The sequence below is a fragment of the Rhinolophus ferrumequinum genome, chromosome 11 (assembly GCF_004115265.2).
Source record: "Rhinolophus ferrumequinum isolate MPI-CBG mRhiFer1 chromosome 11, mRhiFer1_v1.p, whole genome shotgun sequence".
NCBI classification, from domain to species: domain Eukaryota; kingdom Metazoa; phylum Chordata; class Mammalia; order Chiroptera; family Rhinolophidae; genus Rhinolophus; species Rhinolophus ferrumequinum.
The window spans coordinates 41,334,287-41,360,881 of NC_046294.1; the positions used below are offsets into that span (position 1 = coordinate 41,334,287).

The 26,595-nt window shown below is 44.5% G+C and overlaps 1 protein-coding gene across 2 annotated transcripts in view; it reads left to right on the top strand.

The window, feature by feature from the left end:
• Positions 1–26,595, top strand: part of GALNT18 (polypeptide N-acetylgalactosaminyltransferase 18) — a 322,119-nt gene that overhangs the window by 222,193 nt on the left and 73,331 nt on the right. For both annotated transcript variants that reach the window (XM_033120405.1, XM_033120406.1), the window contains exons 4-6: positions 8,616–8,799; positions 10,235–10,432; positions 14,937–15,051. In XM_033120405.1, coding sequence (XP_032976296.1) covers positions 8,616–8,799; positions 10,235–10,432; positions 14,937–15,051 — 497 coding nt within the window. The remainder of the gene's footprint in view (positions 1–8,615; positions 8,800–10,234; positions 10,433–14,936; positions 15,052–26,595) is intronic.

The following is a 26,595-nucleotide window of genomic DNA, read 5'->3' on the forward strand; positions in this document are numbered from 1 at the left end:
AGAACTGGGGGTTGAGACTGCAACACAAGAATTTGTGTGGGGACACAAGTCAGCCCATAACGTGGGTTATTCTTCCCCTACCTCTTACCCCTTATTGATTGAGGACTGTCTATGGAGGTAACTCAAAATAGCTTCTGTGGTCAGAAAAAGTCCTCAGACAAGGAAGCTAGCAGTGTGTGTGGGAAGGTGAGTGCCAAGGGGGCACCATAGTCCAAGCATTAAATCGCATGCAGGCTTCTGAGCTCGGACCCTGTGCAGATGCTCAGATGGCCAGCGGATGGTGCCTGTTACAGCCTTTCTAAAGCGGCAGCTCCTCCTCAGCTCCGGCCAGGCATTACCAAACAAGAATGCTTTGGATGGCTCAGTTGGTTGGAGCGCATCCTCTCCACCACAAGGGTGCCAGTTTGACTCCTCGACTCTCGCAAGGGATAGTGGGCTCTGCCCTCTGCAACTAAGATTGAACACGGCACCTTGAGCTGAGCTGCCGCTGAGCTCCCGGATGGCTCAGTTGGTTGGAGCACATCCTCTCAACCACAAGGTTGCCGGTTTGACTCCCACAAGGGATGGTGGGCTGTGCCACATGCAACTAATGGCAACTGGACCTGGAGCTGAGCTGCGCCCTCAACTAAGAATGAAAGGACAACTTGAGTTGGAAAAGTCCCGGAAGTACACACTGTTCCCCCAATAAAGTCTTGTTCTCTTCCCCAATAAAATCTTTAAAAAAAAAAATGCTTTGCAGAACAAAGAAATATGTCTCTGAGCAGATACAGCCCCAGGACTTCCAGTTTGAAAACTTTGCAAAAGTGCATGCTCACATTTACAGAATGAGGCCTCCATCATTAATTACAGGAGCCTCTCCTTTTCCACAGTTTTGCTTTCTGTGGTTTCAGTTACCCACATTCAGCCTCGGTCCAAAAATATTAAATGGAAAATTCCAGAAATCAACACGTTTTAAATTGCACACCGTTCCAAGTAGTGTGACGTGTAGTAGTATAGTGTGATGAAATCTCGAGCAATCCTGCTGCATGCCGCCCGGGCTGTGAATCATCCGTTTGTCCAGCTTATCCACACTGTATATGCACGTTACCCACCCGTTAGTCACTTAGTAGCCATCCTGGTTATCAGATCAGTTATCAGAAAGAGAGAGATCACATTCACATAACTTTTAGTACAGTATATTGTTATAATTGTTCTCTTTTATTATTAGTTATTGTTGTTAATCTCTCACTGTGCCTAATTTATAAACTAGACTTTATCATGGGTATGTATGTGTAGGAAAAATCATAGTATGTATAGAGTTCAGTACTATCGGCTGTTTCAGGCATCCACTGGGGGCCTTGGAACGACCCCCTGCAGATAAAGGGGGCTACTGTAAGAGCTCTGAAAACTTTCCCTAGCTGAGTGCTAGTGACATTTTGAACTGGAGAATTCTTTGTTGTGGAGGGCTGTGCTGCGCACTGCAGGATGTTTAGCAGAACCCGTGCCTCGTAGCACCCTCCCGGCTGTGTACTAGGCACCACTTCTCAGACCCGGGAGCCAGGGGGCCTTTCATTTAAGATGCCTCACTGTCAGGGAGCACGGAATCAGTTTCTGAGATTTGTTTTCTCTCCTTGGAACACACACAGGAACACAGGTGCTGGATGACCAGTGAGGACCAATATCGGTCTTGAGGTCCAAGTCCTGAGTGTCCTCCCAGGAAGAGCTAAGGCTCCCACAGGCTATCCGCCAGCTCTGGACTTGTGCAAATCACTGCTGCTCAGGCTGTGTGACCGGCGGCCTCAGCCTGGCTAACTCACGAATCAGGAAACCAGTGGGCCCTGCACACATATTTACGGCCCAGCCCGCTGTGGCTGCCGCTGTCGGTGCGGTGCTCGTCAGGTCAGATCGGGAGGTCTGATGCCTGTTGCCTTAGCTCACAAAACACCTACAGGCAATCTGTTCTCAAAGGCAAGGATCCTGTGAAGGGGTGGGTGACGAGGCATCACCCAACTGCTCTGCTCTCAGCCCTCAAGCTGTTATTGCTTTATTGAAAGATGTCCTGGAACGCAGAAGGAGCAGAGCTCAGGGGAGAGACAAACCTCAACTGAATTCGCAGTGTGACTTTGGGCACGTAACTTAACCTCTCTGAGCCTCAGTTCCTCATCTTTGAGATGGAAATAATGTTATGTACCTCCTGGCATTGGTTTCGGGTCCCCCCCGCCCCCCTTCCCCCTTTTGTTCTCTTCCCCTCTTCTTCTCTCTCTCCTCTGCCCTCTCTTTCTTCCTCCCTCCTTCCCTCTGTCCTTCTCCCTCTCTCCCACCACCTCTCTCCCCACTTCTCCCCCCAACTCAGTGGAGTACATCACATGCCTTTTAAACATCCAGAATGAAGGTGCCATGGGACTGTCTTGTTCAGTTGTTGCCACAGCAATACGTGGTACATAATGAACGCTCAGTATTGAATGGATGAATGATGGGTGGCCTCTCCTTTCACTCCTACTTCTCCCAAACTAGACTAGACTTCTAGACTTCTCCAAATCTAGAGTAGATGTGGGAAATTATCCCCTGAGTGTTGCGGGAAGGATGAGGAGCTGGACCTGGTTCTCCACAGCAAACCTGGGCAGGCCATTTTGCCAGGATGCCTAGGCAGCTGCTTTCCGAAGAGTGAAGTCCCATCAGGCATCAATTTTCTGGTCCTTTATTTTCCTTTATACAAGAGATAAAGAGTATCTCATTAGGTGTTTAAATCAAATTAATAGCCAGTGGTACCAGATTTCTGCTCAGCCTGCAGTTTCATTGGGGGTGACCCCATGAAGCTAATTGCTTTCTACGGGAGCAGTACAAGGGACAAATGTAGGGAGAGAAGAAAGGGCCCTGTTTGACCAGGCTGGTGAATTGCACATTTTTACTTGGCATCCAAGCCTGAAGAAGGGAGCTTAGGCAAGCAGCCCCACTTGGCTGGCTCCAGGAGGAGGCACCACATGGAGATGATGGAGAGTGGCCCGTGACCCCCTGAGAGATGAATGGTGTTTCCTCACAAGGGTTCTGGGCATGCTGATTCACAGAGGTCATCCAGATGTCAGCAGAGCAGGGATTTGTGGATAGCAGGAGATGGCTGGAGCAACAAAGCAAGCAGGATTACACCTGGCCCCATGCAGGGCGCAAACTGTATTTCTCTGTTATCATGGGCTATCTACAGCTCCGCCATTGATTCTAAATTTGGCAGTCACAGAGGGCAGACTCCCTACCTTCCCTTTCCCCAACACATTAAGACAAACATGAAATACAGCCTTCCTCTTCTTTCCACAATTATATTCCCGTTATACTCTACCAAGACACTTTATTAAGAGTTATTTATAGGTATTTCAAAAAATAATTAAAGGTAGCTTATGTGGGCAAAAAAGGTAAAAGACAAAGCAGCTTTCAGGCTAGAACTTAAAAATCAAAGCTTTAGGAAAGGTAGAAAAGCAAAACTTCTGATAGAATCCTGTGATTAGTCATTATTATATTTGTCTCTGAGCTTACTAGAAGCCTTGACAAAAAGGCAAATAGGATGATGGTTATGTGTTTGTGTTTAGATATAAAGAAAAGCACCATTCTTTATGTTTTGTGAGCTAAGTTCTGAGAGGTATTTACCATACATATTATGTATAATATATAATAAGGAATATCTTGGACAACACTTTTCTAGCAAATGCAAAAGTGCTTTTGAAATAATTCCTTCTTGCTTTGGCAATGGACAAAGGTTGAAGGAAACTATGAAAACCTTATTAGGTAAAGGTACTTTGCAAAGACTGAGCCAGTGTGTTTTCCAGGGTATTTCAGGCCTTTTAAAATTGTTGATAGCAGTTGTTTAAATGGGGCTCAGGAAATCCTCTCTTCTAATCAGTAACCAGTGTTTGGGATGCAGCTGGCTGAGAACAGAATTTTTCTCCAGCTGATCCACCAGAAACTTTTATTCTAGTTCCCTGTTAATAGCCCTCAGAAGTACAAAAGGGCAAGCAGCTCCTACAAGAAATGAAGCCTTTTCATCTCTTGCTGCCACCTTCTAAGCTGGCTCTTTTATGTCTAACTTCATTTCCTGTGCATCAGGAGTTCACAATCTTATTTTAACCCTGGCATCATACCAGAACAATAGATCCTGTTTTGTTACCTTTGTGTATAACAAACCACCCCAGAAGTAAGTGGCTTAAAACAGCAACCATTCATTGGCTCATAATTCTGCCGTAAGAGCGGGGGCCACAATTCTGCAATAAGGGCAGCTTGTCTCTGCTCTACGTGGTGTCATTTGGGCTCCCTCCCGCCTCCCCTGGCTTTGCAATCCCCTGGTGGCTGAAGGATCAGAGATGGTCTCACTCCCATGTCTGGGGCCTACATGAGAGGGACTCTCTGGCCTGTCATCCCCAAGGAGGCTGGCTTGGGCTGCCTCACTTAGGGCAGTGAGAGAACGAAACAGAAGCTGCACGGCCCCCTAAGACCTGCGCCTGGGACGTGCTACACCCTGTTGTCATATGGTCAGTCCTGATTCAGGGGGTGAGGCAGAGGTGGGATTCATGGGGGATCATTTGGTGGCAATCATCCACAACCCTGTCCCATCAATACCACTGTAACCGTGGTCCCGTGGGCAGCAATTCTCACCTGAGGGGTGGGGGAGGAGAGAAGGGGAACAGGTATGTCCTCCCTGGGACTGTGGGGGGGTCATTGGGTACTAGCCCAGTTCTTAGTCCAAGCGCTGTGCACTTACCCCTACACGACCAAATATCAGGCTTTATGGGCTTTCTGTGTAACATTTTCAAAAAGGATATATGAGGGCTGGGCTTTGAAGTGATGAAACAATAAATGTGTTTTTTTTTTCTTTTTAAGATTTTATTGGGGAAGGGGAACAGGACTTTATTGGGGAACAGTGTGTGTACTTCCAGGACTTTTTTTTTCCCAAGTCAAGCTGTTGTCCTTTCAATCCTAGTTGTGGAGGGCGAAGCTCAGCTCCAGGTCTAGTTGCCGTTGTTAGTTGCAGGGGGCACTGCCCACCATCCCCTGCGGGAGTCGAGGAATGGAACCAACAACCTTGCGGTTGAGAGCCCACTGGCCCATGTGGGAATCGAACCAGCAGCCCTTGGAGTCAGGAGCACGGAGCTCCAACCGCCTGAGCCACCGGGCCGGCCCCAATAAATGTTTTACAACCATACTGACAACCATACTTGAAAACCTTGTAAGCGCGGGGCATATTGAGTTCTGCCACTTTTTGGCCAACTTACTGACATTTGTGAGACAGCGGCATCCCTGGGCCTCCCCCGTCATCTGAGCAATCCAAGATCACAGGGTCGTGTTCATATCAGCTACAGTGATACGTACTGCATGCTGGTGGCAGCACAAACATCACTTAGTTTTCTCCAGGCTGGAGTGAGAACGCCTGACGGCCCCCACTAGCCCTAGACATGGACTAAGGGTGACACTATTTGAAAGGACGACTTGACCGGCAAAGTCCAAATGCTCATCACTTGCAGGAGCTGGACCTTTGGAAGGGCCAGATAGCAGGCATTGGAGAACAGAATCCAGGAAAATAAAACATTTTTAATTCGCAGGAACAGTGTAAATCCTTAAAAAGATTGAATTACAGAGGAGTCAATGTCAGATCCTACATCTTGGCTCAGAGCATACATGCAGGAGCACGCGTGCACACACATTCTCTCTCTCTCTCTCTCTCTCTCACACACACACACACACACACACACACACACACACAAACGCGCATGTGCACTCGCATGCACGCATTCATGAAGAGATGGGATGAAGGAGGCCTGACTTAGGACCATGTCAAAAGAACCTGTAGGTGTATGTTTCCAATAAGCTCAATTTGAGTCAAAAGTAGGCAAAGTTAATGTGACCTTAAACTACGTGAATAGGGGCAAAGATTCTAGAATGAGGGAGGTGATTAGTTCCCGTTATTCTCTGTAGCCCGTTTTACTCCAGTCCTATTAGGCCAATTCCTAGGTGCCTAGTTTAAGCGTGTTAGAGAAAAACTAACATATTTAGAGGGAAGTTCAACATGATAAAAGACCTTGAACTTACAAGGTATGAGGCAATATAAGGAGAAGCTAAAGACGTTTGACCCAGAGACATCCTCAAGGACTGAAGAAGGGTCTTCAACTCTAAGTGTTTGTCACGTGTAAGAGGGACTTGATCTACCCTGTGTGGCTACGCAATGAGGCTTGGACTACTGAGTGGAAGGCTGAGTGAGGGACCCTGGCATTTGGAGGTCAGAATTAAAAAGCACGTCTCACAGCTGGAGGGGCCCAGTGAGGAATGGCCTGCATAGAGCCCCTGTCCCTGCAGGGGCAGGATGATCATGCATCAGGACAGACAAGGGGACCCAAACCTGAGATGCATAACTGGTTCCACACTAACTTTAAAATCCCGTCCACCTAACTCTGAGGTCTTGGGATTTGTAGGGACTTGTCCAAGGTCACAGAATAGGTTAGGAGCTGTCTAGGACCAGAATCTCCTGTCTCCCTTTCACTGTTTCTGCCTTGGATGCGCAAGTTCCTCACCTCCTGGATGATTACTCAAGCAGGGGTACAAACAGCAGCCTGGGGGCCACATCCTACCCATTCATCCAGGACTGTTTGGCCAGCATCGTGTGCAAAAATGTTTGAAATCAGTGTCTCTAGGAGGGCACGCCAATTCTGGCAGCAGCCACCAGGCCTCTTGTCATCCCTGGCATGAAGCCCCTGAACACGTTTATGTCTTCTGCTTGGTCCCCATGGCCTTGCTGCTTTCGACTTGCAATCTGTGGGCAGGGCAGGAAACTTCTAATGTAGGAGCAGGGCAGAGCAGGAAGGGTGAAAGAGTGATCCTGGGCCAGCGCACATGAAGAGGCCTTGGTCAGCCAGAGATGGATTTCCAGGGACGGTCTCAGCTCCCCGCTCCCTTACAACATCCAGTGTGACAGAAACTGGAAGTAAGGAGGGCGGGAGGGAAAGAAGGCAAAGAGCTAACTTTTTGTTTGTTTGTTTGTTTTTAGCATCTACTGTGTCTTGCCTTTTCCAGACATTAATTCCATTTCATCCTCATGACAACCATATTAGTTTCCCAAGACTGCAAAGTACAAAACCACAAACTGGGTGGCCTCGAACAACAGAAATGTATTGTCTCAGTTCTGCAGTTCAAAATCAAGTTCTGTGCTCCCTCTGAAGGTGGCAGGGGAAGGTTCTGTTCCACGCCTGTCTTCTAGCTTCTGATAACCTCAGGTGTTCCTTGGCGGGTATTTTCTCTCTCTGTCTCCTCATTTGTCTTTCTTCTGTGCATATCTGACTCTGTATCGATCAGTCATATTGGATTAGGGCCTAATGACCTTAGTTTACCTTGGTCGCACTTGCAGACTCTATTTCCAATTAAGGCCGTATTCTGAGCTACTGGGGTTTAGACTTCTGCATATCTTTTGAGGGGTACACAATTCAACCCATAAAGAGTGCACCCTCTAGCCCCCCCAAATTCATGTTCTTCCCACATGCAAAATAAATTCACCCCATCCAAACATTGTCATGGACATCAAGAACTGAGTTAGTAACAGGCTCAGTGTCATAACGCTAATGGAAAGCAGACTTAAAATGCCCCGTTGTTAGCTCCAACCACTTCCTCTTTGTGGTATGCATGCCCACTGTGTGTCAGGTACTGTGCCGGCTGCCTCAGGTCCTTTTCTCACACTTAGTGGGTGCTTGTGTGCTGAGGCCCCAGACTGGGAACCTAGGGACGTGGAGCTCCTACTGTGCTCTGAAAAAGACAGAGCTCTGCCCAGGTGGCTCTGCCCCAGGGCTGGGTGTAGGCAGGTTGAGAAGGTGGGAGGAGGGGTGATTGAGAACACAGAAACAGAGTGGAAATCGAGCTCTTGGGGAGGTGCTATGGTTGCGGGTAGGAGAATGTGGCCCACTGAGGTCATCATTTTGGGTCCCAGCCTGTGGCCTGAGCTGCTGTGGAAAACACAGAACATGGCTACGGTGCTCCCACTAGCCGAAGGGCCAGGGAGCCCTGTTCTAGCTGCAGGCTCCGTTCCCAGTGGTAAAGAAGCAGGGGAATCAGATGCCCAGCCAGGCCCAGCCACAGCAGGCAACAGCCAATGGCAACTGTTCACAGGGCATAACTCCTGGTCATACACTTCCCGGAAAGATGGAGATGCAGACAGAGTGGGTCCTGGACTACAGTCTTCACGGATGGTACCTTCTCTGGGGATTCAGGGAGGACTGGTGGAGGGCACTGGGGACGAAGGAGACCCCTGAGCTGATGAGAAGAGTGTGGCTTTTGCAGTCGTTACACCAGCTTGAAACCAGACTCTGCCACTTCCAACCCGCATGGCATCGGACAAGTTGATAAACTTCTGAGCCACATTTTCCCATGGGCTTTTGTGAAGATTAAGTAGTGTGTGTGAGGTGTGTGATCCTGTGCAAGTTCTGGGCTTAGGTTCAGTGAATACTACTTTCACCTCTATTTTTCCACTGAGGTGCTCCGGCCATCCCGGGGAACACCAGGGAGGAGCTGGGGAAGGGAACATTTCTCTCTTGGGCGTCATTTCACCCTAGAAGGGTGAATGCTTTGATTGTCCCCTGCCTCCATTATGCTAAGGATAATTTTCTCCCTCACAGAGGAACTGAAGGAGAAGCTGACGGAGTATGTGGACAAAGTGAACGGCCAGAAGCCGGGCTTCATCAAAATCGTGCGCCACAGCAAGCAGGAAGGGCTCATCCGCTCCAGGGTCAGCGGCTGGAGGGTGGCCACGGCCCCCGTCGTGGCACTCTTTGATGCCCACGTGGAGTTCAATGTGGGCTGGTAAGTGCCCATTAGGAGGGGAGGATGAGTCCCAATGTGGCCCAGGTGCTTTGGCCCAAGTAGGTGCCAAACATGCTGGGATCTCAGTCATGGTTGCACAAAGTAGAGAATTCTGGGAACAAGTGAGATCTGGGTGTGTGAGTGACCTAGGCCACAGGGCTGGCCCTTCCTGGTGGGAAAAGGCCAGGGGTCAACAGTTCAACACACAGGATCTAAAGGGTATGGTGACAGCAGGTGTGACTCTGGCTGATGTGGTCTTCTAGGGGACACAGGTGCCCTGGGCTCCCCCAAATGCCAAGCCAGAGGTAGTACAGAATCTCAGATTCTCCCTCCTGGGAGAACTAGGTCTTCGAAAACCTTTCTTTCTCTGGTCAGGGCTGCTCAGGTGCTGCGTGGCTTCAGCCAAGCAGGATGGGGCACCTGATTCTGACATCCCTGTGTGTGGCTTTGCAGAGAACCTGGGCACAGGAGGCCCAGGCCCTGGGGATGGCTGAGTACCACCCTGATGGCACTGAGGTCTGCTCTCCTTCCCAGACTCCAGGTACCACCCTCTGCCTGTCCAGAGTGCGGTAAGGAGCACCGTTTAGAAGGAAGGAGCAGCAGGGTATACACACAGCATCACTGGATTTGGGCTGCTTTAACATAACAGGTTGAATTAAGCCCGCAGTGCAGCCAGTTTTTGTAGTTGAAGTCCCTGCTTGCCATTTGTGACTATTTAAAAAGAATTTTCGCTGGATTATGGCCAGCAGAGGAGAGGGACACTTACTATTTCTAGCTGATTTGAATAAACAATTATGCACCAAATGCATTGTTAGTAAGAAGCTTATCTCTCCGGTCTGCAAACACTTTACTCTCCTGCTGCCCATAATGGCCCCCCGGCTGCCTGGAAGCCAGACCCCCCACCCCTCCTTGGGCTGTGGGGAACGCAAGCAAGCGCAGCGTGGGGTGGGGGTGGCACAGCTGGAAGGACTGAAGCCGCATGAAGTAAGTTTGCTCTCAGCTCTGAGTCTCTGCCATCACATGTGTCCTTTTCTCCTGGTTAATGCACAGAATTTCAGCAAAATCAAAGCCCAAGTTGAAAGCTTCCCCTGGAACCTCAGATCTGTTTCTTTCTTCTTTCTTAAGCCTTGATTTTTTTTTTTCCCCAAAAGTGGAAAAAGGGGAAGTCAAGCAGACACAAAGATCTAAGGCACTAAGAATTTCTCAGCTCCGCCCAGGAGGTGCTGAAGGAGTGGTCAGGCCTCTTGCCAGCCCAGAAGCATGGGGGATGGGAGGTTTTCAGGGCCTCCTTCCCAAGAGGTAGAGCAGCTCTCCCTTGGAGGAGATGGCCAGGTGTTCCTTCCTCTTTCTGCAGGGGAGGGAGCTTAGTTGCCCCTGTGACGTTTCTCTCCAGCTTGGAAACAGTAACCCCCTCTCTGCCTCCCTCTCTCCTCAGGGCTGAACCCGTGCTCACGCGCATAAAGGAGAACCGGAAACGGGTCATCTCGCCATCCTTTGACAACATCAAGTATGACAACTTTGAGATAGAAGAGTACCCGCTGGCAGCCCAGGGCTTTGACTGGGAGCTGTGGTGCCGCTACCTAAACCCCCCCAAGTCCTGGTGGAAGCTGGAGAACTCCACGGCCCCGATCAGGTAAAGCTTCCTTACCCAGGGGTTTCTCTGCCTTGTCTTCCAGGCAAGGGCTCCCCTCCCAGCCCAGCCCTTATTCCCCAAACTCCAGCCCCATCATGGGATGTCGGGATGGTGGTGGAAAGGAATTGCAAATGACCTTCAGTTATTACGTACAGGCTCTAATGATCTCTTTCAAAAGAGCCATGGGCCCCAGAATCCATTCAGAGGCTCGAAGTTGCTCATTCATACACATCACTGTGGGGCACATGCTGGATGCCAGCTGCTATGCCAGGTGCTGGGGGTCCGGAGTGGTTAAGACTTGATCTCTACCCCCAAAATCCTAGAGTCTAGAGAAGACAGACAAAATAACTGGAATAAAATAATTGGAAGAGCAAGTTGTTCTACCATGCTGGTGGAAACCACAGGGAAAGTGGGGAGAATCCTTTTCAGAGAGCGTAGCATTTGCACTAGTTTCTAAGGACAAGCAGGAGATCGTGAGGTTGGGGCAGGGGTACCCATATGCGAAGGAGTGAAGAGTGAGTTCATGGGCACGAGAGACATTCAAAGGGGCTGGAAGGGGGACCTGAGGGAGCAGCGCAGCCCATGAGGCTGGAGGGATGGAGAGGCAGGACCAGACCACATGGGACCTTGGATACCTGGCTGATGATGTTTGGGCTCATCCTTTAAGGTTCAGACAAAAGCGGCTTCAAACCGCATTTCAAAGATCCTAAACTCTTTCAGCCTTTGCCGCTACCTTCCTAGACAACGGAATGACTCCCCTGTGCAGCCTCTGTTTTATGGGTCAGGATTCCTGAAATAGCCATCCCCGTCAGCTCTTATTTCTGTCTGGTTAATCACAGGTACCTTTATGCTCCCTGCAAAGCCCTGCCTGTTAAAACACACAGACAGCACCAGAAGGTGGCCTAGGGGACATTCCTGGAATGAAAGAGATTGGAAACTGATGTTGCTTTGTATTACATGAGGGAGAAAGATTATGAAAAATTTAATTGAAAGTGAGTGATGATTATCTAAGATCACATTTTCCTTGCCAGAAGAAAAAAAGAAAAACAACTATATTTAAAATAGGATAGAAGGGAACTCCACCTGGCTTTCCTGCGGTGATCTCTGTTACCTATCTGGTAGGCCCCTGCCACAATTTTGTGTTGTTAAGTATTTGTTTGGAGGTTACTGAGTGCAAGGGCCTTAGACATACATGGTCTCATCTGTTCCTTATCATAACCTGGTGACAGCCCTGGTGACATGACAGAGATCATGTCATCTCTATTTCACAAGATGAGGAAAACCAGACTAACAAAGGGGCATGGCCCTGCCAAAGGCTCTGGGCAGTGCAGCCAGGACCCAAGCCCAGGTCAGCTGGACTTCATGCCTTGTTGTCATCCCCTAATCACCCACTGCTGAGCTCAGAACTGATTGTGGCTGAATTCTGTCCCCAGGGCTGTTGAATGCTACTGGGGAGAAATACACTATCATGCAATCAGAGTTCTTGCAAAAGGCTGATAGTAGCTGCTTCTGTTCTGCTCCTCTCTAAATGTATCAGCTTGGTCTTAGTAAACCTGCATTCTAGATCCTTCACAGAGAATATCATCTCCACCTCAAATTTTCCATCACCTAATTCTTATCAAAAATGTGGCTGAGAGAAATTGTATCAATGGAAGGTTTTGGAAGAATATTCCTGGTTTTATCTCTCCCGTGTTTCCCCGAAAATAAGACCTAGCCAGACAATCAGTTCTAATGTGTCTTTTGGAGCAAATATTAATATAAGACTCGGTCTTATATTATGTTATATAAGACCGAGTCTTATAGTAAAATAAGACCGGGTCTTATGTTAATTTTTGTTCCAAAAAACACAGTAGAGCTAATGGTCTGGCTAGGTCTTATTTTCAGGGAAACACGTAGATAAAGACAGCCTCACAGAAAGATACAAATTCATCTTACCCATCTCAGCTCCTGTGTCCTTGGAGCTGTACTTGAGTGCTTTGTCCAGGCATGATATAATCTATAAAAAGAGCCCCGAGATATCTTCTATTTCATTCAAAAGGTGTATCTTTGAGATGGTTGTTTACTACGTACTGAAGTGACCTCTATAAGAAGACTGACGTGAGAAATTTCTTTCAGATTCACTGCTAGTAAAATAAAGCCTCACTATCCCTGAGATTTTCGTATGACATTTCCACATGGGAACTGTACATCTTATTTTTAAGACCATGTGTGTTCATTTTCACCTCAGCCACCAGGAAGCTCAGAGTCTGCTTTGTGGGTCCACTTTAAGAACTGTGAAGGAGGATGCTTTCTAACTGGCCCCCAATTTTGTGGTGAACTTTTGGTCTTTTCAGATATTTATTGTATTGTTCAATGTATATTACATTTCCTTGTAAGCTATTTCGAATTCGGGAAGGAGGGTGAGACAAGGTATAAATCAATAAAACTTGCAGGCTGATTGGGTCCGCTTAATATCCTAGCTGGTTAATAAGTAATAGGCGGCTCGAGGTGTCCTGTGCCCATCCCAGAGTAACTGTCGTGGGTTCTGTCTTCCTGTCTGGGTTTGGTCGTATGGGGCAGGCCCCTTCCTGCATGTCCAGCAGCACCTGCCATGCCCGATGTTTTAGGACTGCCCTGGAAAAGGCTGCCGTCCCATTCTGCCCACCTGCTGGGCTGTTCTTAAATCTCCACCAGGGAGAGGGGATTCTCTGGGCTCCCACATTGTGCAAGTGCATGTTTTTCAATGATCTGTCGAGTACCAATTATGTCCCAGAGGTTTTCAAGAGCTTGACATCATTTAATTTAATCATTGTGATGTTATAGGTGATTCTTTCATAGATACAGAATCCGAGGCTCAGAGAGACCAGGCAACTTCTCTCAGAGACACAGCCAGAAACGGGGATTTTCCCCATAGCAGCCATCTCCAAGGCCAGGGTCGGGCATCCCCTACCAGAGCAGGAACTCAGTCTGCTTTAGGAGCAGTGGGTTGATGGGCCTTGACCAGCCTGGGTACCTGAGGTCCATGGAAGGTGAAGCCATCCAGAATAAAATGCAGTGATTGGGAGAAAGGCGGGGCAGAGACCCCAGCCTGCCTGTCTCTGCCTGAGCAGCCTCCTGCATCAGTCAGTATTCCTCAGAGAAATGGCCTGCAGAATAGCTGTTTCTCCACCTTAATGAGTTTCCAATTTCAAAGATGAGTCATTTGCATGTGAGTAACGATTTTCTCATCGCTGAGTGAGGAGTCTTCATTTCTCCTTTTCTTTCTCTTCCCTCCAAATCCTTTAGCCACCAGCTGATAAGATGCTACACGAGGGCTAGAAATGGGAACAGTGTGCAGTGGAATAATTCAAAGTCATTTGTATAAATTAATGCTCCCAGCAGAGAAGCAGCCCACGCCCGCCCGCTCCTGCGGATTCACCTAATAGGGATCACTCCGTGGGAGGTCCCGTGCTGGGTGTCTGCACAGAGCCTGCGAGCCCCACACTCACACTCTCACTAAGGGAAGGCCTCCCAGCTGCTGGACCTACTGCTGTGGAAGTGTTGCCCCAGCCTAAGACCCCTGCCGAATGCCAGACCCAGAAGATCCACCTAAGCCCTGCCTGGTTGACCTCTTCCCCTCCTGTCTCACAGGCACCCTAAGATCAGTGTGCTCAGCAGGGATGCTTTTTGCTTCTGAAACCATCTTCTTCTCTACACCCTGTACTGATGGGTGGCTCCCACCCCACCATCACCCAAGCCATAAAGCCAGGCGGCATCCAGATTCCTCCCTCTCTCTCACCTGCAGAGTTCATTGGTCCTGAAGTTCTGCTGATTTTACATAACAGTGTGTCTTTAAACAAAGCCTCTGTCATTGCTGGTGCTCTGGTCCCGGTCCTCCTTATTTCTCACCTGGATGTAGCAACAAGCGTCCCTGCTAGAGTCCTCAGTTTCTACCCAATCTCCTCCAGTCAAGTATTTCACAGCTGCCTGAGTGTTCTTAAAAATGCAGTCCATACTACTGTCTGCCTAAAATTCCTTGTTGACACTCCTTTAACTACAGATAAAATCCAAATTATTTATCATGCTATTCAAAGTCCCAGCTCCTCTTTCTAAATGGACCAAGGTTGGCATGCAAAACCCAAGGTGGGGAAGGAAGGGAAAGGTGGCATGGGTGCCCAGACAGAAACAGAGAGACTGGCTATGCAGTTCAGAGCTCAGGGGTCAGGGCAGCTAGAGATCCAGACATTCAGTTTAAACTGGCAGGCTGGGTACCACTTCTCTGGGCTAAAAGAAACTAAAGCACTGTCAGGAATGATGGTTGGTCTCAGGACAGGAGCTGCCTGCTGCAGTTAATGAAATAGCTTCTCTAGAGTAGCTGGTGAGGGTAGACCTGGGAGGTCAGAGAACGAGGTCTACGCCAGCTCTGGCAGCAAAGGAAGGAAGAGGACCAGCTCATCCTGGTAGGAAGACACCACTGTTCTCACTCCCCTGGCAGCGTCATGAGGACCCCTGCTAACCACTGGCCTGTCTCCCCGCACCCCTGCAGGAGCCCGGCCCTCATTGGCTGCTTCATTGTGGACCGCCAGTACTTCCAAGAGATCGGCTTACTGGATGAAGGCATGGAGGTCTATGGAGGCGAGAATGTGGAGCTTGGCATCCGGGTGAGCAGGGTTTCTCATCCATTGGGCGTGGCTCAGCTCTCCAAAGGGCGACGGAGTCTAAGGTCAAGGGTCACAGTCTGATTCTGAATGTCTAGTCCCTAACCTTTGTCCATGTGTACGTGATGGGCTAGTGCAGACGGGGTAAGACACGGGTGGGACCTACAGAATTTTTGAGAAGAAAAGGACTTCAGAAATGGTTTTTGCCGGAGATGGGGACATGGGAGAGTTGGGCTCCCAACTCAAGGGAACAGCCTCTTTGTTGAAACCTAACATAGGCTGCTCAGGGGAGAGCAGAGGTGCGCTCCAGGAAGAGACCGCCAGCATTGGGGGTGACCTCAGAGTCGCCGCCCCTTGAGACTTCTCACACTGACATTCTCTGTGTCCTCCACACTGGCCCACGGTACTTTCCTAAAGACGTTGTCAAAGAGGGCTACAGAGAAGTAAACTCACGGGATATAAACAGCGACACACAGCCAGGCTCACCCCGTGCTAATTTCTGCCTCCACCACATGCTCGTCAGACCCTCAGGCCCATCCCTGCCTCTTCCCACTCTCTGCAGGTCGCTTCTGTTCCGCCCCGAAGGACAGGTAGCCCTTTGCAGCTGCCAGTGTGGGGTATGAATCCCCCGTTGGCACCATTTAGTTTCTCATCCTGCAGGAACATTTCCTAGGTTCTGGCCCCTTTCCCTGGGTCCATGAAAAGATAACTCCAAAGTGAACCCGTCCCCCATATCTAATGGGACATGTAGGTCCCCTGGTTGTTGGCAGGAATGTGATGATGGATACCATGAAGGACTTCGTCCCAGGGGGAAGCCCACCCACCTGTCCAGGTTGTGGCCCTGTTCCCAATGAAAACCCCAACCTTCAAGCTACGGCTGGTCCCTACAATGGTCCCCACGGTCCTCTCCACGGCGATCTCTCAGCAGCCTGACACACTCACGCACTGCAGGCTCGCCAGACCTTAGAGAAATCCTCATACATGCTGGTATTCATGGCAGCCAACATGTTCCTCCTTATTGCCAGCCCTCCTGCAGACCACACCACCTCTGCTGCTTTCTACTGGTGATCCCCTCCCGCAGCTGTGGCCCTAGTGTCCGTATGTGGCATCTCAGTTCCTGATAGCCAGTTCCCACTCCAGGACTCCAGCTTGGGTACAGCTATGACCTCCTAACCCGCCCACTCCTGGGCAGTCAGCTGGCCCTGCACACCCCTTGCCCTGCTGTGAGGCGAGACTGGGCACCTGCATCTCACAACACCTGCAGTGGCCTGACGGGCACGGTGTGGGCCTGACCTGTCGCCCGGAGTTAACGCTAGGGCTTTGGAGACTGGCAGCAGGAGCAAGTTCTCTTCAGCTGAGCTTAGAAAACACTTCCCACACCTATATTCACTGAAAGCCAGAGAAATTGCTTTGGAGGCAGTCAAATGCATGGGCTTATTGGGAGCTAATATATTCATGGAAGACAGTGCCTGCATAATCACCCTCATTTTTCCAGCTCTCCCTACCCTGGTCATTTATTCACCATTTGCGTCCTAACCATCGAATTTCAGCACTGCTCCTGGAGAAATACTCTCCCCCAAACATAATATTTTTCACCAGAAGCTGCTGCCAGGAATTGGCTGAGTGAACAGGACCGCCTCTAGTTGCTTATGCTCTCTGGGTAAAAATGTCTGGGCACGGAGAAAGGAATTAGATTTGTGAACTCTGCCTCCAACCTGTACGTGAGTCAGTCAGAGTAGTAGGGGAGTTCCAGCTTTTCCTTGCTTAGATTATAAAGTTGTCCTGGAGTGTGGTACTGGATGAGCCTTTCAAAAACTTTTTAAAAATCTTTGAGTGGTTTCATGTTCCGGATGTAAAATAGAGTGTAAAACATTGCCTGGCTTTTCCCCCCCTCCATCTCTTCCCTCCCACTTGATGGAAATGAAGTGTCATTGGAATTGAATGAAAGGTGGCTTTTAAAGCAGGGACCCAGCGACCTGGTGGCTGGCAGAACTGAGAGCAGAGAAGTGGCTCATTCACCTGGATTCCGCTGCCCTCTTTAAGGAATACAGAGCTGCCCAGCCTCTCTAAAATAGATTTTCACATTTTGTGTGGTTATCAGTGTTTTTTTTCCTGTTTTATGAGTTAATATCTCATAAATAATGCACTTTCCTCATCTAGGGCCTCCCCTGAATTACTCCATAAGATTGTGTATAAAATGAGACATTGCTTTTCTTACCTCGTTTATTCAGAGGCAGCTTATTCAAAGTCCTTACCCATTTGGAATGCAGAAATAGAGTTGTTTGCACAATTATTCAGTACCTGCTCGGTGCCAGAGTTTGTGCCAGGCACTTTGCTTATGTTAGCCATTAAAAAAGTAGCTGCCATTATAACATCGCTTTTTTTCCAGATGAGGAAATTGTGAAATTAAGAGCTTACATATGTTCTCAAGGTCATACAACTTATGAGATGCAGAGAAAGGATTAAATCCCCGGTCTTTATGATTCGAAAGTCTAGATGGGTATACCACAGTGATTTAGGAATAGAAGTCCTTAGAGCATCCAAAAAACAAAACGTATTACAATGTCCATGCAGCAGTTTCTTCTATTTTATTCACAGTCATGTCTACTGAGTCTCCATTTAAAGCCTTATTCTTATTTTGCACTCAATTCTAATATGCTTTTTTAAAAAAATATATGATTTTTAAGTCTAAAACTCAGAGGGAAAAGGAAAGGAGCTGCTATGGCCAAGCAAAATGAAAAGAGTGAGAAATAAGAGCTGATGTTGAATAGAAAACAGAAAGATTATATAGATGATGGCTGTAAAAGTGCTAGAATATATAAGAAGGCATTTGAGAGCTTGCAAGGAATTAACAAATCGTTAGGGGCTGTCATGGGTTGAATTGAGTCCCCTTCAACATATGTTGCAGTTCTAACCCCTTGTACCTGTGAATATGATCTTATTTGGAAATAGGATCTTGTGCAGGTTTAGTCAGGTTAAGAGGAGATAATACTGGATTAAGGTAGGCCCTAATCCAATATGACGGGTATCCTCATAAGAGAAGAAAAATTTGGACACAAACAGACACAGAGGGAAGATGGAGGCAGAGATTAGCGTTAATGATACCACCAGCCAAGGAACACCTGGGGTGACCAGAAGCTGAAAGAAGGATCCTTCCTTCAAGGAAGGCATCTGCCATAGAGGTTTTGGAAGAAGCACGGCCAATACCTGATTTTAAACTTCTAGCCTCCGAAACTGTGAGAGAATACATTTCTGTTGTTTTAGGTGATTCAAGTCGTGGTACTTCATTGTAACAGCCCAAAGAAACTAATACAGAGACCAAAAACTAAGTGAAAGTAGGCATCTAGAGAAAGCCTGAGTCTATTATATTTGAAGAACCTGGTAATGTGAAGCTTATAATTCCTCAGTTTCCTAGAGTACAGGGGACAGGATATGAAGCTAAAGCTTACCCAAGAGGAAGAGTCTAATAAAATACCCCTGCTGGGGTATGTATAAAGCTGGAACTCCAAAAGGCAATTATCTCAATATAAAGATGAGCTAGAAATACTCCCATTCTCACCTCCAGTGTTAGGTTGAAGAATTCCTGTGTCAGTCTTGTGCTGGGAAAAGAGGGAAAATTCTCCTTTGTGAATCCCTCTCTTGGATTTATAACTTGAAACCAAAATACTTTACGGTCCAGAAAAGCTCAAGAGTGGTATTTAATTTAAAGTTTTTGGCGTTCTGAGGCATCTGCAAATGTGTATACAAATCCTCTCTAGGGAATGACCCTTTAACTCAGGCCACACATTTCCCACAGCTAGAGTTCCAAGAAATATGAGTTCACATTTCTAAAAAATCACGAAACCGACAAGGGCAAAAGAAAGCACCAAGAGCAAACACCCGCAAAAACGTTGGACAGTCAAACTTGATCCAGTCTTCAAGTACCGAACCAATCAGGCACAGGATAACTAGTATAAAATGTATATTGATATATATTATAATTGTACCCTGTGTCTGATGGATTCAATACTAATATTAATATATATAATATATAGTATATCTAATAACTACAAGATACAACACATTTCATCATCTGAGGATGGGGATTAACATCTTATAGACCATGTTCTCTGACCACAATGGAATTAAATTAAAGACCCATAACCTCAAATGATAGACAAAAGCCGTATTTTTGGAAATCATGAAACACTTCTAAATAACTCATAGGTCAAAGAACAAATTATGCTGGAAATTTGAAAATATTTTAAGCTGAATGATAAATATACATTATGTGAAGTGGAGCTAAAGTAGCACTTAGAAATTGTACAGCATCCCATTCTTAGAAAGAAAAGCTGAAACTTAATCAGCTAAATATGCATTATAGTTAAAAAATATCAAAATAAAAACTGTACATGAAAATAATAGAAAGATAAAAACAGAAATTAATAAAATAAATAATATTAGAAAGGACTGACAAAGCCAAAGCTTGGTTCTTTGAAAAGACACCAAATTGACAAACTTTTAGCAGGAGAGAGAGAGACAGAGAGACAGAGAGAGAGAAACAACAATATTAATAATGGAAAAACGGACATGACTATATTTGATACAAAAACTAAACAGGTAAGAATATGTTATGAACAAGTTTATGCCAAGATTTGAAAACTTAGATGAAACGAACAAATTTGTAGAAAAATGTAGCTTATGAAAACTGACACAGGAAGAATTCAAAAACCAAAATTATCCTCTATCACCATGAAAGAAATTGCATTAGTAGTTTAAATATTCTCACAAATAAAATACAAAGACCAGGTGCTTTTACCATCAAACACTGCTAAACTTTCAAGGAACAAAATATTCCCAACTTATGCAAATTATTTGAACATAGAATATAGAATAGATACTAAGTGACTAATAGCACAGCAGCCTGAAACTCTTTCTTTTAGGATCAAACATCCAGGCAGATCCCCAGGGTTACAGCACTATTATTATCTTAATAATAGTTCTCAGTCATAAAGAAGAGTCAGAATTGTATCCTGTGTCCTCTGTTCAGTAAGACAGAGTGTGCATACACGTATCTAAAGATTTTGGGGGGAAATATAAGACTTGTTAGTTTCTGATATTGAAAGAGACAACACCTCGGTTATGTGGAATTGACATAGGAAAACTGATCTGGAAGCCTCGCCTGTTTATTATGCCTTGAAATTAAATTCGTTAATATACATAATAGTTGTGTCCACCTTTCTGGAATGAAAACCATAGAAGAAGGAGAGGGAGAGAACGAATGCCACCAGAACTGTGCCAGTGCCCTCCCCACAGTGTCCAGGGCAGGCAGTCCGATGCAAGGGGCCCCACCTTTTCATTTGTCCTAGCTGTACATGGCTCTCGACTGGATTGTGTCCTTTGGAATGTAGCCCAGAGAACTGTCTAGCAGACAGAACTCTCTGCTGGACACCCACTTGGGCATACCTGCAACTCCTATCTGGAGGTCTAAGCTTTACTCACTTGGGCTTTCTTTTTGGCATTTTAGAGCTTCTACCTTGGAACATTTAATATCATCTGTCTCTTTAAAATAGACTGCTATTATAATGCCTCCTAAACAATCTTTCCATCCTCCAGGCTGACTGACCTTTTGCTATCTGCTCCGATGATTACCTTTATTTTGGCTCACCGTGATCATGCACGCCCTAACTTCATTCAGTCTTGCCTCTTTTAACTGCTCTTGCCGAGCCTCATCACGAGGTCTGATTCGGTGTAAGACATCACCCTGTGAAGGATTTTGCCCCTTCTCCTCTATGTGCCGCTGAGCAATATCTAGGACAGGAGCAAGTCCAGCTGACTCAGTCCACTCTTTGACCATTGGGTCCCCTAGGAATCATTAAAGGTTCTTATCTGGGTATCCTTATTTAATAGCTGAATGAAGCAGACATTTGCACTTGAGATTTCTCTGTACCTCAGATAGTGACTTTATTCTAAAGCCCTGACATCTTTCTATTGTCCTAGTCTACCAGTTTTCATCCCCTCTCTTCAATTTTCTTTCTCAACCATGGAGGGTCTAGTAGGTCTACCTGGGAAAATGCCCGTGGCTATTCCACAGGCCCTGAGGGCTGAAGGAAGTGAAGAAAGTATATGGACACAGTGGGAGGAGTGGAGTTCTTAAACTGCAGTCACCAGGTATCAAAGATTTCTTAGTCCCTGGACAAGGTTCATCTGTGGTTCACTCTATATCAGTTAAATAAAAACGGCAATGCCTTTCATATGTATTTTCAGAATTCTTTCCCTACAATTGCCCTATTGAATGCACACAAAACTCAAATGCTATAGGCAAGCCAGATAGTATTACCCTAATAGTGTTATAAGATTAAAAATTTTATGTGGGCCAAAAAAGTTAATTCATTCCCATACTTTATTATCTCATTATTATAATCATTATTTTAACAATAAAGATAATGAGAAATCAATTTAAATACTTTGTACACTGTAAAGTGCTCTATACTGTATAAAACATATGATGGTATTTATCATACATGTAGATATTTATGTTGTATAAATATACTACCATACAGTTTATGTAGTGCTTTATTTTTTAAAACATGCTTTAATGTATTATATTATTATAGTCCTACTGAGCTTTTTATTCGGATAACACTCAGGAATCTATATTGTAAGCACAGAAAACTGACTTAGGCTAACTGAAAAAGAAAAGGAGTTTATTGGAAGGCCATTGGATATCTCAAAGAATTTACAAGGAGTTTAGAGAAGCAGATTCAGAAAACAAGCAGAAACCAAGAGAGACTAGACAGCAGGAACCATCGCCAAAGCCAAGTGGTAACAACAGTCTGTTTAGGATAGCACCTTGACCCTACTGCCATAGTTATATGTCCTGCCACTGGATACTGAGCACGATTTCTCGGGTCTTGGTGACGTTCATCAAGATTCAAAGTCCTGAGTGACAGCACACTGTTGACTAAACCTTGTTATATGCCCGTTCTTAACCTCCAGGGGACCTGGACAGGTCGTATATGCCTCCTTTCAGCCCAAGAATTACACATGACATGATCCCTAATATAGGAAGGGGATTTGGAACCTGGGTTCAAGTGTCCTCTACAACAAGTAATATAGTATCTGTGGTATTGTACTTTATATTCTGAATAGGATTAAAAAAACAACAGCTCTTTAGAGAGAATAGTATAAAATCCCCTGGCATCCATCACCCAGTTGCAATATTATAGACTCATGGCCAATTTCATTTTAATCTCTATTCCTACCAATCCTCCCCCAACTCCAATTATTTTGAAACAAATCCCAGATATTATATCATTGAAAAGTATTTCAGTATGCATCTAAGATAGATAAGGACTTCTAAGAAAACATGATCACAGTACTGTTTTCAGTCCTAAAAGCATTGGAAAGAATTTCTTAAGACCATCAAATATTCAGGGTTCACATTTCCCTGATTCTCTCATAATTCGTTGTTTTGTTATATAATTTGTTTGCTTGAGTCAAGACCCAATTGGTTAATATACCTTTCAAGTGTGTATTATCTACTGTGTTTCTTCTCTATCTCTTTCTTTTTCCTTCTAATTTATTTTTGAAGAGATCAGACCATTTGTCCTGTAGAGATACCCACAGTCTAGATTTTTGCATTCCGCTAATGTCATTTAACATGTCCGTCTGTCCAGTATATTTCTTCTAAATTGGTAGTTAGATCTAGAGATGTAGGTTCAGTTTTGTAGCAAGAATATTTCATAGGCAGTGTTCGTGTACTTCCATCATGAAGTACATAATGTCTAGCTGTCTACTCATTTGTGATGCTAGCAGTCATTGCTGATTATTGCCTAGATCCAATAATTCATTAGCATTTGCAAAATGATGACATTTTCATTTTATTTTTCTTCCCTCATTTATTAACTGAAATAACTTTTATAGAGAGACATTCAGACTCATCCATTCTTTGGTTGCTCAGAAGTACAACAAACTTCATTTGGAAAAGTCAGAATAAATAATTCTGTAACAGCTTTCAGAATAGTGAATTGATTCTCTACCATCTTCCAAAGGGGACTATTTCATTTTTAGTATCGTAATGAATTTAAATATATGTGATGTATTTTAGTTCATTACATTTAATATCCTTATTGTTTTGCATATTTCTTGCCTTTAGCCATTGACAGCCTATGGACATTTGTTCCTGAGTCCTTTCACTACTTTGATGGCTTCCTTGCCATCAGGGATGTTCCTGGCTCATCTGTACATTTCCTGGCTCCAGACCTGTGATCCACCATTTTCCTAAGGAACCTGGCTTTCTTTTAGTGACCAGTGTGGGCACTAGGGATGCTCATTGCTACGGAGTTGATCCAGGTTTCTAGGTCTTTCAGTTGTCAGAGCTAGAAATTATTATCTTTGCAGAGATAAAATACTCTAGGCATTTTTGATGATCTCTCTGATTCAAATTTAGAACCTACAGGGTTTTTACTGAACCTTATCAATCTTACATTTATCTTTCCTTTCTCCCATGCCAAAAATTCTAGTTCTTAATGATACCAAGATAATTACTTGTTTATTTTATTCCCCAGTATACACACAACTGTCTCAGAATGCTAAGAACAACACCACCAGCAACGCCGTGATTACTAGAAAGTTTAATATTTTTTGCATTTATTTTTATCTTCAGGTTATATTCATCTAGAGATGAACGTCAAAATTACTGTGATTGAAAGTTGTCTAGAATAATTCCTCTCTGTGTGACGTTATACCACCAACCTCATAAACAAGTGCATTTGTTTCATTTTGCTTTTGATTTTTAGGAATAGATTTTTTTCATATTTAAGTTTAATAATCATTAAATACTTAATATAATTCCAAAGTAAAATCTACAAAAGAAAATTATCCAGAAAACTCTACCTTCTGTCACTGCCCTCTTCATCCCGTTTCCTCACTGCCTCAAAAAAATATTTTGTGTTTTTGTTTGTTTTACTTTATACTTTAAAACACTATTGTCGTGCTGCACTGCACAATGGCATTTTGGTCAGTGATGGGCCACATATGTGATGGTGGTTCTGTAAGGTTATAATGGAACTGAAAATTTCTATAGCGTGGTGATGTAGCAGTCGTAATGTCATAGCTCACGTGTTTGTGGTGATGCTGGGGTAAACAAGCCTACTGTGCTGCCAGCTGTATAAAAGTATAGCACATACAATTCTGTACAGTATGTAATACTTAATGATGACAATAGCTATGTTACCGGTTTATGTGTTTGCTATACTATTAATATACTTTATATCATTATCTTAGAGTATACTCTTTCAAATTTATAAAAGGAAAGTTTTCTGTAAAACAATACGCTGTGTTACACCGGCATCAGCCTCATACATCTCACGTTTACTTCATCTCCTGATGGCATCATTTTCTCTTGTGCCGGATTTAATCTTGTGTTTTGTACAGTAACATGCTGTACATTCTTGGAGCCCAGGAGCAGTAAGCGATATACCATACATCCTTGGTGCGTAGTAGGCTATACCATCTAGTGTGTGATGTTCACATAATGATGACGTCACCTAAAAACATGACATTCTCAGAACATTGTTAAGTACAGCATGACTGTGTAAGGAAATAGGTATATATATATATATATATATTCACATTTTCTCTTTCTTAGACAAACGATAGTATACTGTGCACACTTTTCAGTATCTTGTTTTATTCACTATATTTTTTTCTGAAGATCACTTTATAATAACATACAGATGTTTCTCATTGCTTTTTTATAGCTTCATAGTACTCCAGTGCACGACCATTCTATAGTTTATTCTACCAGTTTCCTTTGGAGGGCCTCGTGCTGTAATTAATAGTCTTGTGCATATGTTTTTTTCACATTGTTACGGGGTTATCATTTGAATAGATCCCTAAAAGTGGAATTGTGAGGTCAATGGGCAAATGCATGTGTAATTTTGCTAAACATCATGAAATATCCCTCTGGAGGGGTAGTACTTTTCCCACTAGGAGTGATGCAGGGGCCTGTTTTCTCACAGCCAACCAACAAAGTATGTTGTGAAATATTTAGGTTTTGTCAATCTGGCAGATGAAAAATGGCTTTCAGAGAAGTTTTAATTTGCATTTCTCTTATTAAGAGCTAGGTTGAACAGCTTTTCATGTGATTAAGTCCATTTGCATTTCATTTTTCATGAGCTTTTCATATCTTTGGCCCATTTTCCTATAGCATTGTTAGTCTTTTCTCTATTTTTAGAACCTCTTTAACATTAGGGATGGTAATTTGCCTATCATATACATTGCAAATATTTTCTCCCAGTTTGTTACTTGTCTTTTGATTTTTCTTCTAGTGTATTTTTGCCATGCAAAGCCTTTTTCTTTTTTTGTTTTTGTAAGCAAGTGTATCAGTTTTTTTCCTTCTTGCTTCCAGAATTTAGTAATAAAGAAGTTTACCCACCATCAGGTTATGTTTTCTTCTAATACTTACATGATTATGTATTTTTTACATTTTAATCTTTGATTCATTCAGAATTAATTCTGATGTATGGTGTAAGGAATAGACCCAATGTCTAATTTTTCTATATGGCCATCCAGTAATCCTAACACCTTCTATTTAAAATAATATCTTTTTTCTCACTGGTTTGTAACACTACCTTTATCAAATACTAAATTGCTGTACATATTTGGGTTGTTTCTGAATTTTCTATTCTGGTTGCATTGATCTGCTGGTGTATTCATGTACTAATATCTCACAATTTTAATTACAATGCCTTTATGCTGCGTTTGTAAATCCAAACTTATGAATGTTTTTAAGTTATATTATGTTTGTAAGTTGGATTCTGACTTGCCCATCATGTATCATGGAGCTCTTCAATTCAAAGCAGGAAAAGATCTATGAGAGACACAAATACCGTTTTCCCCTCTTCTTTCCTGGTTAGACTTTAAAGTACTTTACTTCAGGACTTATGGCGACTTCATATTTATACTAATGCTTGGAACGTAGTATGTGCTCAATGAACAGGTTTTGAATTTGAAGGCCAGTCAAATATAAGAGAAAACATTCTGTACATCTCATAAGGTCAGAGCTATGAACAGTGGGGTGGAAGCTATAATAGATGTAGTTACCAATTCAATATACGAAACGAATATTAGAACCATTAAAAAAAGGAAGGGATGCCTAATGGGATAGTGAGCTGCCTATAATAGGACATGTTCAAGGCATGACCACCTCTCTGTATTACTAGAAAGACAGATGAGATTCATGATCATAATATTAAAAGTCAATAGTAATGTAGCAATAATTATATGTGAGCTAACTCAGTACTAACGTGAGTTAGTACTTTACTTGTATTAACTCACTTAATCCTTGCACCAATCTTATAATTCAGGTATTTTTATTATCCCCACTTATAGGTGGATATTCTGAAGCACAGAGAGGTGATATAACTCACCCTGTGTCCAGTGACTGGTAAATAGTAAAGCTGAGATTTGAACCCAAGAAGGATGGCTTCAGAAGACATTATGGCTGACATAGGTAGGCATAGTATAGTGGCCTTCGGTAAGACAAAATGTCTCATGAGCTTC